This window comes from Neophocaena asiaeorientalis, unplaced genomic scaffold, assembly GCF_003031525.2.
Source record: "Neophocaena asiaeorientalis asiaeorientalis breed wild unplaced genomic scaffold, Neophocaena_asiaeorientalis_V1.1 scaffold116, whole genome shotgun sequence".
NCBI classification, from domain to species: domain Eukaryota; kingdom Metazoa; phylum Chordata; class Mammalia; order Artiodactyla; family Phocoenidae; genus Neophocaena; species Neophocaena asiaeorientalis.
The window spans coordinates 5,009,588-5,026,331 of NW_020174561.1; the positions used below are offsets into that span (position 1 = coordinate 5,009,588).

Below are 16,744 nucleotides of genomic sequence, written 5' to 3' on the forward strand. Positions count from 1 at the left end.
TGACAGAAATAAAAAGTACTTGGCTAGTAATGGCGTGTGAGATAAATATCTATACTTCTTTTGCATTTAGAACCAATCTGTGAATCACATTTAAGCTGGCTTCTCGAAACAATTTCCAGCACATTCTACTTGCAGTCAGATGAAGTGGCAATTTTCTTAAAATATTGAGCAGTTTGGTGCTGGGCAGAACATGTATTTGGACTCATAAACATAAACATGTTTTATGTAGCATTTAAAGATGAACTATGCAGCTCCAAAATGCTATAAAAATATAAACAAAATAATTTCGGGAATAAAGAAATGTAGCTAAAAGAAAATGGAGAGGAAGCAGAAAAGGCGCCAAGTTTTCTATGATGCAAGCAAGTTGATCGTGGGTAAAACTTGGTTCTTGTGAATTTTTTTAGAGGAAGAGAGTAGCACATTTCAGGAAGTATTTAAATTAGAAGACAAGCAACTTTGGTAATCAATTAATTACTTTGGTAATTAATTCTGACTCTGACCTTTTTCTAGTAGCCCCAGCCCAGGGTCGGCACTGAACCTTTCTTCAGTGATGACAACCGCATAGTGATGCCGAGTGAGAATGCGCTGGTGGAGCTGAAGCTCCCTTTTGCTGGAGGAAGGAGGCCTGTAGAGAACGGCCTTTCTGCCATGGCTGCCGAAGTGGATCTCAATTGACTCTTCGATCTACAGAAAGAAAGAAGGCATAAAAATTCAAGGAGAAAAAGGAGCACGTTTCCCTTGAAGGAGATCGTTAATGCAAAGCGGGGGCCGTTCAGAAAGTTGTCTTTTACGTTTTTCTCTGTAAAGGAATGACAGATCCTCTGAAAGGCTGACCAGGACAAAGCCAACCTCATCTGCGAGAACTGAAGGTGAACTGTATTTTTCTCATTATTCCAGAAGGATGAAAATTTCAGGCCATTAAAATACAGAGTTCCTGGAGGAATACCGTAGCATGGAAATACTGAGCTCAACTCTGGCTGAAAAATAGAAATTAATAGCAACGCTTTTCATCTGCATTGTGCCTTTCTGTAGTAGTTCCAACTGCCTTATCTTTTAACAGTTCTTTTAGGTAAACACATTAGAGGAAATAGACTCAGGGAGGATGGATTTTGCACCGGAAGGACAGGGGAGCACAGCTGAGAAGCAATCCCAGAGCTCTCTGGAGACGCACAATGCTGATGCTTCTCTCCATCAGGACGCAGCAAAATTTGAACGCATCTCAATGAGGCAGGATGGAACTTCATGTGAGAAGGGGAGGGTATCACTTAAGTATCATAATTTTAGGTTCTTCCTTCAGTGGTTTATTGCTCCTCCAAAGAAATATTCTTCTTTCTCACGCTGATGTTTGAAATACCGTTAACAAGAGAGAAGTTTTGGGACTTCCCTGGTGGCACAGTGTTTAAGAATCTGCCTGCCAATACAAGGGACACGGGTTCGAGCCCTGGTCCGGGAAGATCACACATGCCGCGGAGCAACTAAGCCCACAAGCCACAACTACTAAGCCCACGCGCCTAGAGCCCGTGCTCCATAACAAGAGAAGCCACCGCAATGAGAAGCACGCGCACCACAATGAAGAGTGGCCCTCACTTGCTGCAACTAGAGAAGGCCCGCGTGCAGCGACAAAGACCCAACGCAGCCAAAAATAAATAAATAAATTTATTTAAAAAAAAAAAAGAGGGAAGTTTTGAATTGGCAAGTAGAAAGAATACTGACATTGAAATTCATTATACGGTTTAATGGTGGATACTATGTGTTTTCCTGAAAATCTGTGACTAAACCTTGATAAAGTAGACATTTTTTACCACTGGAAGGAGTGATGAAAGTGGATGGGGGTTAGAGGAAAAAAAAAAAATGGGAGAGGCCAAAGAAGAGGAGACAAAGGGGTTGGAGGAGGCAGATGAGGGGGAAGAGGTAAAAAATGAAATTGGGAAGCCACATTACTTTTAGTGGCAGCTCTGAATCAAACTGTCCATTTCAGTGATCTAAGACACATTTTGTACCCTGTCTTTTCACTCCTTAAATTTCTTCATTATTTCCCACTACTGACCGAAACAATTCCACATCTTTATCAAGGAATGTAGGTCATTTGAACTTAGACCCCATCTTCCTTCTCTGGTCATGTTGTACTCTTAGTCATTTCCATTCGTGATCCCATTCTGCTCCTTCATACAGACTCCACTGTGCCTTCAACCAACAATTCCTTCCTCTCTCTCCATTCTTCTGTTTAGCAAACTCCAAATCAAACAGTACCTCTTTGGAAATTTTTCATTGAAATACATCCTTCCATCAGCATTTATGAAATTGTGTCTCTCCCTGATGTGAGTTCCTTAATGGGCAGCCTGCATTGTCCCTGTGTCTCTAGTACACATCGTACATACTTAATAAATGAAGATATCTAGTAAATGAATGGACTGTAATGCTCTATCAAGATCTGACCTTTGAATATACATATGGAAAGAAGAAACAGCTTTAGCTTGTAAACCCTTTGAGGGCAGGAACCATATCCTATTTTCATTGCATACAAATGATGGCTATCTGAAAATTCAGAGACAAAGCATGGTGTAGCGCAGAAGGACACAAACTCTGCAGCCAGGCTGCCAGCTTCGAATCCCCTGGTTCCACCAGCACTAATCATGTGACCTTGGACAGTACCTTCTTCCTAAGGCTGCTGTGAGGATTAAGGACTTAATATTTGTAAAGTGCTTAGAACTGTGCCTGGCATAAAGGAAGTCCTATATATGTGTTTTTAAAATAATCATATCAAAAAGAGCAGAGAGTCAGGAACACTGTTTCTGTATCTGAGCTTTGCCTGACACATGCTAACATAGGCTCTTAATACATGTGTGATGAATACAAAGGAAAGAAAGAGAACACCAGCTATCACACCTTCTGTGCATGGTACTTTGGGAAAACATGATCAGATATTTTCCCTTGTTAAAGGACATTGCATTTTATTGATAACGAAACAATTTAAATTCAAGAATTTAACTGCAAACTGGGACATAATTCCCCAGCAAATGTTGTAATTGTTCGTAGTGATAAACAATTAAGGAGTATTTGAAACCAACTACTGGTTGAGCCTTTGGACTCAGCAATTAGAGGGAAACGGTGGCCCATAGGAGGCCAAAATAAACAAACATGCATCTAGGTGAAAGGGGAAGACGGATGCTTCCAAATATATCAGTGTCACTCAAGCAAAATACAGTGTCCAGATTTCCCTTCTCACATTATTTTCTTTCACAATCACAGGATGCCCCTCTCGATTACAGCTGGCTCCGGTACAGCGGTGATTTCACATGAGGAGAGTATATTTTCAAACTTTAAGTTCTTATTATTTTGAAAGATATAATCCCTCTTTCCCACCCCCACCCCCCAAACCATGATCAGTTTAAGTAAGAGCAGCACAGTTCTTACCGGCCTATCTTATAGAGACAGTGTTAATTACTGGCCATATTTTATCATAACCTTTATAACACACTGGAATTTTAACTCATGTCTCAGACTACAGAGAATAAACAGGAAATGAGTTTGTCTGTCAAATTATGTTGTCTTATCCTGCCAAATTATGTTGTATTATACAAACTGCCCCTGTCATAATATTTATAACACCCTGTATCAGCAGAATGGCCCAATACCAAGGGGCGAGAACGGTTTTAGCTGGTCCAACAACAGGGGCATGCACTGCGGATGTGAAATACAGTTATGTCAACTGCACCAGCAAATGCGGGATTATCAAATGCCCGGAGCAGCACGTTTGGAAAGGAGAGCTCCTGATGACTCCTACAAGTTTGAGGGTATATTTTTAGTGGAAGAATACATTTAACCTGGCTATCACTACAACAACTGAACTTAAGACTTGCGGGTCTGCTGCGGAGAATTTAGAAAAGAATGAGTGTTACTGGATGTTGACATTCTGAACCCCGAGTCACTTCCCTTCTCTCCCTTCTTCCTGAGAGATCTGCAGAATAGCCCCTCAGAAATCACTTCGCTGGACTACACGAAAGTTGCTTTATAACCGAACACATTATTTTTACTGGAAGGACTTCAAAATCTGACGCCTCTATGCCGCCTTAGGATAGAGTGTCGTAATAAACTAGTTGGAGGGTTAGATGAAGCCATGTAAGGAATCAAAAATCTAGATTTGGATTCTGGCTCTGCCACTCGCGTGCTTCATCCAATGGGGAGAGTGATGTAATCTCCCCACATCAGAGTTTTCTCATATGTATAGTTGAAGTAGCAAATCCTACTTCATTAGATTGTATGGTGAAATTAAATCAGTTTTCTATTTGAAAGTGTCCAACACAGCATCCCACCAATAAACGACGTCAAATATATACAAGTAAAATTGAATAAAAATCTATATCATATTGTAACTGCTTTTATATTAGGAATTCTGTAAGTTTTTCAATTAATATAGTTTGGTCTCTATCATAAAAAGCCTTTCTACAGTAAACTATATGCTTCTATATACCCAGATATATATTTTTCTCTGTCGGGTTTATCATCTTTTAAGGCAAAAATATGATTTCTTTATTATGTTTATTGCCTGTTTCCGCACACCATAAAAGAAGGTAAATGAAAGTATATACTTTTGTCTGTTTTGTTCACTTTTGTTTCCCCAGCCTAAGAATAGTCCTTGGCACATATGGGCACATAATAAATATTCTTTGAATGAATGAATACAAACATCTTTTTTTGCAATATATAAAAGTCTTTTTTATAAATACTACCATGGAAGATTGGGATAGAAAGTGGTGAAAATTTGTATTAAGAAATTTGTTTCAAATGTAAAATTGATAGCTAGCGGGAAGCAGCCACATAGCACAGGGAGATCAGCTCAGTGCTCTGTGACCACCTAGAGGGGTGGGATAGGGAGGGTGGGAGGGAGACACAAGAGGGAAGAGATATGTGGATATATGTATATGTATGGCTGATTCACTTTGTTATAAAGCAGAAACTAACACAACATTGTAGAGCAATTATACTCCAATAAAGATGTTTAAAAAAATAAAAATAAAGCAATTTGTTTCAGTAGAATAGTGGCAAGAATGACAAAAATAGAGTCAAATACTTGAGCAAAGTAATGAATTTACAGTAAAAAAAAATCCAATAAAGAGCTATATTATAAAGGCACTATATTTCTCAGTTACTATTAACAAGTCTCTACCAAGACTTACCACAAAAGCAAGAAATACAGCTCTTAAAAATATAGTAGAGATGAGAAATAAAACTTGTTTTTTTCCCATACGACAGAAAGATTTTTTTCTGGATTTATTAAAGTAGCCACGTATTTATGACACTTTTTGATGCTCAAATACAAATCACATAGTAGACCTCGTCGTATGTGTGTCATATACAACTAAAAGTCAACTTGCCATGCTGTCTAGATTTTTGGCATTTTAGAAATATTATAGAGTCTATCATAGTGAATTACGTTTTAATTTTTCCACTACGAGAATAGAGAATTTTTTTCCGTTGGCAAGATGTACACTTATTTTAGAGAATTCAAGGAATAAAATGGATGGAGTTTTCCAGGATGCATATCCTATACATTTTCTACTTAAACACTATTTATAATTGTAGGACAGTTTAGGAACTGCAGGTTCCCTGGATATGCAAACAGAACCTCGGAGAATGTTCCCTACTTAAATGAACATATAATGACCCGCGGCCTCCATCTCACAGCTGACTCAGCTGAACCTTGAGCCCATCATGGAACGATCACACATTTCTCAGAACTACTCCATGACAACTGAGCACCCTCTGAATGTACCCCCAAACTGTACTTTGGGGCTATCCCAACACCTAACATCCAATGTAAGGCAAATTTACCCATCTGTGGCTCTATGTAAGTTCTAAACAAAAGCAATAAAGTTTCAATATTAAAGAGCAGCCACAATGTAACTTTGATGAAATAGCTATTGCCAAACCTCATCTTCACCTATTCCTCAATCTAATTTTCCCTTTGACACTCTTCACAATTTATAGTTACAGATCGCTTGTATACTGTCTGCCCTTCCTACAAGTCTGTATGTTTCATGAGGGCCTAGACTTGTCTGCTTTGGTCATTGTTGTACACACAGCCTACTGCCAGGTTCTAAATAAGAGTGAACGGGAGGATGAATGAGCAAATGAATAAACGCTAAATGCAAACTATGAGTTCATCACTTGCAAATATATGCATGCCCTTTCATTATTTTACTCACTGTCAGGTAAAAAAAATCCACTAGAAAGTCTCCGTGGAGGCTTCGACATCCGCATCTCAAGTCATAAGATATCCATGGCCTCTCTATCCCTAATGACTCTCTCCTCCACTTCACTTCAACCACCCACTCCAATGGCCAAATCTTGCTTGATCTTTGTGGTCCCCCAAACAGTCCCATCTCTGAAATTATAAATGCGATACTCCATTCTCTGATCACATTCATTTATTTCCAGATCTTCTCATTTAATTCCTAATATATCAGTTCTTCAACCACTGGTCTTTCCCCCTAATGCCAACTTTCTGCTAGCCTCCTTTCACCTTCCTTCTCTGCATCTCAGATTCCAGGATCCAATACTCCCTACCCGGTACATTAAATTCCCTTGCTCCACTGCACGTGCATCACAGTCATATGGCAAAACCTCAAGCATGGACGAGCTGGAGACACAGCATTAAGTAAGACAGGCAAGTCTCTGCCCTCACAGAAGTGACAGCCCATCAAGGAAAGCAGACATAAACCTCTAGTTATAATAAATGATGACATGCCAGGTAAACCGGGAGGAAGAGGATGCTGTGAAAACTCTGATCTGAGAGAGCCGAGGAAGATCTCTGCAACCCGCCTGACCTGCCCCTAGGCTGGGGTGCTGAGATCTGCTGAAGAAAAGGGCTCAGTTGGACAGATCCTGGTTGGCAAAGCCAACGCAGTCCTCACACTCCCCAGACCATCCAACTATGCTTCCTGGGTCAATTCTCTCTCACATTCTCCAAAGTGACAAACTTTCCCACTCTCCAGCTACCTCCTTATTTCTACAGATAACAGCCTGCTCCTGACAGAGGAAAGTAGCCATCTTAGAAGGAGACACACTGAGTTACACTACGTCTGTTTTGGCAAACCTATAGCCTATTAGCACAACCAGCATTTCCTCTTTTCTTCTGATTTCCAGAGAAGAAACCTGTCCACTCCTTATCGATGGTCAATCACTCTGCTTATTCTCCAGACTCCAGACTCCCCCTCCCTCCATGGGACGGGACCTGCACCAGTGGGAGGGAGCTGTGAAGGAGGAAAGGTTTCCAACACACTAGGAAGCCCCTTCGCGGAAGGAGACTGCGGGTGGCGGAGAGGGAAAGCTTCGAAGCCGCGGAGGAGAGCACAGCAACGGGTGCGGAGGGCAAAGCGGAGAGATTCCCGCAAAGAGGATCAGGGCTGACCGGCACTCACCAGCCCGAGAGGCTTGTCTGCTCACCTGCCAGGGCAGGCGGGTCTGGGAGTTGAGGCTCAGGCTTCGGTCGGAGCATCGGGAGAGGACTGGCGGCGTGAACACAGCCTGCAGGGGGTTAGTGCGCCACGGCTGAACGGAAGGGAGTCCGGGGAAAAGTCTGGACCTGCCGAAGAGGCAAGAGACTTTTTCTTCCCTCTTTGTTTCCTGGTGCGCGAGGAGACGGGATTAAGAGCGCTGCTTAAAGGAGCTCCAGAGACGGGTGCGAGCCGCGGCTAAAAGCGCGGACCCCAGAGACGGGCATGAGACGCTAACGCTGCTGCAATCCGGGGATAACTTCCCCGGGAGAACGACGGCGCGCCTCAGGCTGATGCAACGTCACGTCGGCCTCTGCCTCCGCAGGCACGCCCCGCACTACGTGCCCCTCCCTCCCCCCCCCGGCCTGAGTGAGCCAGAGCTCCCAAATCAGTGGCTCCTTTAACCCTGTCCTGTCTGAGCGAAGAACAGATGCGCCCAACTTTCTTTTTTTCCTTCCTTCCCTGCTCCCTCCCTCCCTCCTTTCTTTCTTTCTTTCTTCCTCTACTAATTCTTTCTTTCTACTTTTTCTCCCTTTTATTCTGAGCCGTGTGGATGAAAGGCTCATCCTATATACTAATGATGAAAAATCTGAAAGTGAAATCAAGAAAACACTCCCATTTACCATTGCAACAAAAAGAATATAATAAAATATCTAGGAATAAACCTACCTAAGGAAAGACCTGTATGCAGAAAATTATAAGACAGTGATGACAGAAATTAAAGATGATAAAAATAGATGGAGAGATATACTATGTTCTTGGATTGGAAGAGTCAACAGTGTGAAAATGACTCTACTACCCAAAGCAATCTACAGATTCAATGCAATCCCTATCAAACTACCACTGGCATTTTTCACAGAACTAGAACAAAAAATTTCGCAATTTGTATGGAAACACAAAAGACCCCGAATAGCCAAAGCAATCTTGAGAACGAAAAAAGGAGCTGGAGGAATCAGGCTCCCTGACTTCAGACTATACTACAAAGCAACAGTAATCAAGACAGTATGGTACTGGCACAAAAACAGAAAGATAGATCAGTGGAACAGGATAGAAAGCCCAGAGATAAACCCACGCACATATGGACACCTTATCTTTGATAAAGGAGGCAGGAATGTACAGTGGAGAAAGGACAGCCTCTTCAATAAATGGTGCTGGGAAAACTGGACAGGTACATGTAAAAGTATGAGATTAGATCACTCCCTAACACCATACACAAAAATAAGCTCAAAATGGATTAAAGACCTAAATGTAAGGCCAGAAACTATCAAACTCTTAGAGGAAAACATAGGCAGAACACTCTATGACATAAATCACAGCAAGATCCTTTTTGACCCACCTCCTAGAGAAATGGAAATAAAAACAAAAATAAACAAATGGGACCTAATGAAACTTCAAAGCTTTTGCACAGCAAAGGAAACCATAAACAAGACCAAAAGACAACCCTCAGAATGGGAGAAAATATTTGCAAATGAAGCAACTGACAAAGGATTAATCTCCAAAATTTATAAGCAGCTCATGCAGCTCAATAACAAAAAAACAAACAACCCAATCCAAAAATGGGCAGAAGACCTAAATAGACATTTCTCCAAAGAAGATATACAGAATGCCAACAAACACGTGAAAGAATGCTCAACATCATTAATCATTAGAGAAATGCAAATCAAAACTACAATGAGATATCATCTCACACCAGTCAGAATGGCCATCATCAAAAAATCTAGAAACAATAAATGCTGGAGAGGGTATGGAGAAAAGGGAACCCTCTTACACTGTTGGAGGGAGCGTAAATTGATACAGCCACTGTGGAGAACAGTATGGAGGTTCCTTAAAAAACTACAAATAGAACTACCATATGACCCAGCAATCCCACTACTGGGCATATACCCTGAGAAAACCATAATTCAAAAAGAGTCATGTACCAAAATGTTCATTGCAGCTCTATTTATAATAGCCAGAGATGGAAACAAACCTAAGTGTCCATCATCAGATGAATGGATAAAGAAGATGTGGCACTTATATACAATGGAATATTACTCAGCCATAAAAAGAAACGAAATTGAGCTATTTGTAATGAGGTGGATAGACCTAGAGTCTGTCATACAGAGTGAAGTAAGTCAGAAAGAGAAAGACCGTATGCTAACACATATATATGGAATTTAAGGGAAATAATGTCATGAAAAACCTAGGGGTAAGACAGGAATAAAGACACAGACCTACTAGAGAACGGACTTGAGGATATGGGGAGGGGGAACGGTAAGCTGTGACAAAGCGAGAGAGAGGCATGGACATATATACACTACCAAATGTAAGGTCGATAGCTAGTGGGAAGCAGCCGCATAGCACAGGGAGATCAGATCGGTGCTTTGTGACTGCCTGGAGGGGTGGGATAGGGAGGGTGGGAGGGAGGGAGATGCAAGAGGGAAGAGATATGGGAACATATGTATATGTATAACTGATTCACTTTGTTATAAAGCAGAAACTAACACACCATTGTAAAGCAATTATACTCCAATAATGATGTACCAAAAAAAATATATATATATATTTGAACGCTTTCTATGTGTCAGGCATGGTTCTAGTCTCTGAGAAATACAATAGTGAAGAACCTGGATAAAGTTCTAGCTCTCACTGAGCTTACTTTTTAGTGGGAGGAGCAATAGACAATTAATGGTATCATGAAAGATAAGTTCCTGCAGAGATAAGATATCTGGTCAGGGCAAAGTGTCAAAGATGACCCAGAGGTCTTCCCTGGTGGCGCAGAAGAAGAAAGGGGCACAAAAGAGGAAAACAGAAGAGAACAGCAGGACAGAGCCTGACCCGGCCATCCTAAGCTAGAAAATATTTAATGAGAGAAAACATCAAATTGCCTTAGTCCACTGGGAACATCTGAAACACTGAGACTTAAGAGATATAGTATGATTTTTGCTCATCAGAAGAGACTTCCCACTCCACCTATAAAGTACGAAGCATATAACCTGATGGTAAACCATGAGAATGCCTCAGCCATCTCTGTCTAATGCCCTTCTCTGCCCTCCCAACTCAGAACCACACCACGCCTTTCTAAGAGGGGTGCGCAGTATAGAGCCTGTGTAGCCAGAGGAAGGAGAAGAGGAGTGCCTGGAGAAGAGCAACTTTCAAGACAGGAAAAAAAAAGAAAGAAAAAAAGGCCACTTCTCAGCTCTTCAAACCCCAGCCAATGTACAGACAGGCTGGGCGTAGCTTCAAATGGGTGCAGCTCATTCCTTCCCCAGGCTGACCCGCACACAGAGCAGGCACCTTGGAGATAGTGAGAAACTGAAAACAAACCAAGAACACAAGAACAGGGGTTTCTCCTGGAGTCCCTATCTGGAGTCTGCTGCTGTGATTGCTTGCCTCCCCATGCCTGCATTTGCTGACTGCCTATCTCACCCCCCTGAAGTACTCATCTCCTCCAGAGAGGAGCTTAGATTGCCTCTCTGCTTCTCCCAAATTTTTGTTCCTCTTTTCTAGCTGTTTTGAAGGTCATAGTAAGCATCTTTTTCAGCTTCCTCTGGAGGCTGTTCCTCCAACGAATTCAAGACTCCTTTCCTTGAGGTGCCACCCACGATGCACAGCTGTGGGCCATCGGTTTACTATTTGCTATAACTTTACAGACATAACAAAACCCAGCTGAGATTACAAAAACACAGGACTAGCTGGGAGATGGTGGTCATGATAACGTCCTTCGAGACATCTTTAAGAATTAGATAAAGCTTTGAATGAGATCAGAAGAGAATGTAAATTACTTTTTCTTTTGGCACAGTTGATTTTACTTTCTATTTTGGATCAAATAAAAACCACTCTAAGTGTCCCTCTTTTGCCTTTTCTCCTTCCTTCTGCTTTCCTCTTTCTCTACAGTTCTTTCCCATTCTCAGTCTTCTATTAATCCGACACTTAATCACATAGAGCTTCAGAGGAGGAAGACGTTATTTGCTTTCCATCCTCAAACCATGATAGCGTTTGCTGGTCTTAGAGTAACAGCTCCCCAGCCCCCTGAATCTTATCACAGTGTCAGCAGTAGTTAAAGGACATCCGTAAAAATATAACAAAATATAAAATCAACAATTCCCAATTATGAAATACCAAGCAGAGGACAAGGAGAGACCTTGTTCTTTTGAAAAATGTTAAAATAATAGCAAGTCTCTGTCCCCCATGCCAAAACAAGGAGTTAATTCTGCAATTCAACCTTAAAATAGAAGTCCATACAAAGGCAACATAACAGAAAGGAAAGAACACTGGGGTCATTACAATATCAATACCTAAGCAGCATACAATCTATCAAACAGTTTAACGGATGCCAGAGACCCTGAATCTAAGTCAGAGGCTTTGCCAGCAACACCCCAAGGACTTCTGAATCCTGAGTTTCCATTCTACTTCCCACCCCACTCCCCCATTCATTGTCTACTGACACCACCTAACCTCCACTAGGTGTACTTCACTTTCCTCATCTGCAAATGAACATCAACCTCCCATCCTACTTTTCTCGCTGTTGTAAGCATCAAAGGAGACTCAAACAGTGAAATAAAATCTTTAGAAAATGTACAACCCCTCATAAATGTAAGGCGTATTTAAATATCTCTTAAAAAGTGATCACATTGGGACTTCCCTGGCGGTCCAGCGGTTAAGACTCTTGCGCTTTCACTGCAGGGGGCACGGGTTTGGTCCCTGGCTGGGGAGCTAAGATCCCGTGGCCAAAAAAAAAGCAATGGCATAAATATCACTTAAAAAATGATAGCATAGGGCTTCCCTGGTGGCGCAGTGGTTGGGAGTCCGCCTGCCGATGCAGGGGACACGGGTTTGTGCCCCAGTCCGGGAAGATCCCACATGCCGCGGAGCGGCTGGGCCCGTGAGCCATGGCCGCTGAGCCTGCGCTCCGCAACGGGAGAGGCCACAGCGGTGAGAGGCCCGCGTACCGCAAAAAAAAAAAAAAAAAAAAAAAAAAAGATAGCATAAAAGTGATCTTGACAAATTAAAATATTTTAAATTGTTAAAAGATAAACTGAGGCATATTTAAAATTTTAAGAGTTTATTTGAGCAAAAACCCATTCCAGTTGGACTGCACCAAACCTGAAGTGATTAGGAACATTCCGCCAATGGGAGCTGGGGAAAGACTTATATAGAGAAAGTATGGAAGCAGAGAAAGGAAATTATTGATGAGCTGTAGCCTAAAGCCTAGTTGGCTGTTTGTGACTGGTCATCCTTGGCGTTTTGATTTCGGAACCCTGAGCCATTCACAGAATTAGATTTTGGTTTGCCTACAGAGGCCCACACAGCCTCACAGCCACCTCGGTCTAATGGGCTCCTTGTTTAATTAATTTAACAGAATTAAGACCCTACAAACTTCAGTCAAATGATTTCATAAGGGTTCTGTCACAAGGAGAATATTAAAGGGCTGTGTTTATATATTAGGGACATTAAAGCATTTAAAAATAATCAATGGATCACCATTTCTACTATTCTTCTCTGCTAAAAATCCAGTGTCAGAGCAAACATATCATTATGAAAATAAAATATGGCCACTGACACCACATACACAATGGACACACTTTTTAGATTTGGGTGTCAGATAAAAATTAGGCAGTATGTTCATTGCACAACTAAATATGATTTAATGTCCTATAAATAAATTCACAACCACGATACAAAAAGCCCTTAGCAAGATTACATTCCCTCTTTGGGGCTTAGAAATATGGTCACCATTGTTTGCTCTTAGGACCTTCCATAGGACTTACCTATTAACTTTTACTCACTTCATTCTCCACTTTAATCCTATTCCCTTCTCTGCACTGTCCCTACTACAAGGCTTGCTGCACATCCTCCCACCACCCATCCTTCCCAGTTTATGACCTCGACTCTCCTCCTAGCCATGCAGTCCTCTCTGCACTTCACCACTGCACACACTAAGACCCCAGGCGTCTGCATCAGGCCACCATGAAAAAACTTGTGGTGGCCAGCCAAGAATCTCTTCCAGCACCATGGCAAATATGCCCTCCCCTGGATAGAGAGTCCAGCCTAAATGAAACACCTGCTGGATGCAAGGATAGAATTCAGGCACTGAGATGGCGATTAAGATTCTCCATCCACTGTCGATCCAGTCACCACATTCATACTCCCAGGAGAGGTTCCTAAGGCCACTTCAAGTGTCTAATATTGTCAATCCATGCAGATAGCATCCCCGGCTCCTTTCATCTCCCCTCAGCACTCACATCCAAGTAGCACCCAGTTTATCTGGATTCTCCCCAGAAATCCAGGGTCCCCATGAATTGCACAGATGGTTAAGGATAGAAAGCCAACACACTCCATGCAGGTGGTCCTGCATCTATCTCCAGGGCAGCAAAGGTCAGCTCCAATTCTTGGGTGAATGAAAGGCTACAGGATAGAGGCACACATCTCACAAACCCAGAGGAACTCTGCCTCACCCTACCCATGTGGGGCTCAAAGTGTTGAAAAGAATGGGGGAACGCGTGTTAAACATCTAGACACCAAAGTCTGCAGAAAGGAAACATCCTGCCTTATATCAAATGTGTAGACCAAGTCTCCTTAAGTGCACATTTATGCCTTGGCACACATTTTTTGCTTGCTTACTCTGAGCACCCTTGTTCACTCAGAGTGAACAGAGTGGCTGTTCACACTCTATGGTCTCCTCATCTTGTCCCTTCAGCTCCCTGGCCAGTACCAATACACAAGCTTGAGGACGACCCTGGGTAACTCTCCTCCCAGCCTGACTGAGCCCTGAGAGCCCTCTTCTCTGTGCTTCCCCGTTAGAAGCCTCCATCCAGTCCGCCCTGATCCTCTTCCTATTGCCAGATGCTGTACCATCACACCACCACCTCATAATACAACCTCACGTATTCCTGCCAAAATCTTAGAGCTCTCCAAATTACACACTCATTCTAGAATGTTTAAGTATTTCATGGCCAACTTTTTGCTTTAAAAATCAAAAATTGGCAGGAAATGACAATATCCAGTAATACCACAACATAAGCACTATCTTTAGAGGAAGGAATAAGACATCATCTAATACTGTTATCAAATTTTCAACTCCCTAAACTCTATAATCCTTTCCGTAAGGGAGTGCAGAATATCATTTGTTTTTTTTTTTTTTTTTTTCTGTGACTGGCTAGAAAAGTAAGTTCTCTTGCTAGAAGTCCAGTTTATTTTTAAAGGGTCCACCAGATGATCTCATAGGTCAGGCCTAAAGAAGAAAGCATCTCTTCAAACACAACAGATTGCTTTGGTTTTCTCAGGAAAGCAGGAGGTAAGGACATCTTATAAATGGAGAAGGACCTGGATGAACCCAGTGGAGATCAGTGTTTAAGAACCCAATTGAAACCCCAAAAGAAGAATTCAAGGACTGCTGGCCACCACAGGAAGTCCTGTACTGGACACACAGCGTGAATTATACGAGTTCCCATTCATCCATTCATTCAACGTTTTATGTGCCAGGCATTGTGTAAACTTGATCCCTGCCCTGATCTAACTGCCAGTAATTTATTAGAAGGTTTTGTGTAAATGCTAGATTTCTCAGGGAGTGGTTGCATTATTGCAAGTACTTGGTTACTTTGTTCAGGGTTTTGCTAAGAATTGTGCTTAAGATCATGTGCACATCTTTGGATGATGAGACATCCTCTCATTTATATCACAGAGAAGGGCTCCTTTTAAAGTGTTGTTATTTTATATTAAAAGCAGGAGACAATTCTAGCTTCTTGAGGTTTCTATTTCTGACAGAAGATATTTTCACAAATACATTTGCTCTGCTGTACAGCAAACAAGTGTGTTTAAAGCAGACATAGTATTACTTTAATCATTGTTTCTTTAAAAGAAAAGTAATCAGCTTACCTCTTTTTGCCTCTATACTCCCCCATGAAAAAGAAAATTAACTGCTCCAAATCTATCTGCTCTAAAAATAGCTTATGTATAGCGCTAAAATACATGGATAAATAGGTTTAGCTTATGTGTAGGAAGCTTCAGATGTGTTATTAATTTTCACTATTTACTCGAAAAAATAATTAATAATAAATGGAGGAGTGAGGAAAAACCCATTTGAAATCACTTCTGCCCTCTGGGTGTGTCCGGTAGGGAAGGTTTACTGCTCAGTATGAAAATCGACTTTCTGGCTGATACTTTGCTAAAGTCAGGCAGTTCCTGCCTGCCACATAAAAGTTAATTTCCTGTTCCATTTTTCCTGAGGCATCTGTGCACTTTGGCTAAATTAATGCTAGATTTTCCACTAGGAAAGAAGCAGGCTTAAGGCTGAAACTATTGGAATGCTATTATACTTCCTATCACTTGTTAAAGAAACAGTGAAACTCAACTGTGACAGTGCCAATTTGGACTCCTAGTGGCATTTTCAAAAATAACTGTATAACCTGACATCTGTATAGCACACTATACTATAAGTTTTTAAAGAAAAGAAGGAGTATTCCTGGTACTCACAGTTATGCTGTATATATGCACTCTTCTCCCTCAGAGGCACCAAGTGCAATGAGAATATTTTCATGGCCTTATTCTTTGGGACATGTTAAATTAATTGAACAAGTAGGCCTGTAGACTGAGGTGGCTGTAATGCCAGTGGTCTATATAAGCAAATCAAAGTGGAGGTTTTGAAACTGACACTTAAGGACAACCAATCACAAAGGAGGCTTTAAGTTGTGGCCAATCGATAATTTCCTTGCTCTGCTTCCTTCCACCATTTTTCCGTAAAAGTGTCTCCCTGGGCTCATGCCCTCGGAGCGTTCCTAGCCACTTCGGGTTTGGTGCTGCCCAATTGGAATCGACTTTTGCTCACATGAAGTCTTAAAATTTCCAATGTGTCTCAGTTTATCTTTTAACAAATGTGATAATGTTTAGTCGCCTGCCTTTTATAATCTCCATGTTTTCCAAAGCATTCTGCCTAATTCGTGCCTAACTTGATCCCATATCATCCCTGTAACAGGCATTTCCACCCACATGCCGCAGTCCACGAAAATGAACCCCAAAGGATCACTTGTCCATGGTCACTCAACTTTTCAGCATCGGTTCTGGGTCCCCATCTGTGTGTGTTCTCTTTTGCCTGGAGACCGTGAGTGGGGCGCAGCAGGATCTGCCTCAGATACACAGACTTTTAACAGGTGGTTCAGGAGGTTTCCAGAAGTCTACACCACCAGCCCGACACCATCCACTTTTTCTTATTGCAAAACCGACGAGAAACACCAGGATCCTGGAGCAATATTACTATTTAAATAAATTGT

At 41.8% G+C, this 16,744-nt stretch overlaps 1 protein-coding gene across 1 annotated transcript in view; it reads right to left on the reverse strand.

Annotated features, from left to right (window-relative positions):
* The window catches only part of CPED1 (cadherin like and PC-esterase domain containing 1), a 286,736-nt gene that overhangs the window by 255,539 nt on the left and 14,453 nt on the right, over nucleotides 1–16,744 (reverse strand). The window contains exon 2 of the mRNA XM_024757824.1: nucleotides 501–684. Coding sequence (XP_024613592.1) covers nucleotides 501–684 — 184 coding nt within the window. The remainder of the gene's footprint in view (nucleotides 1–500; nucleotides 685–16,744) is intronic.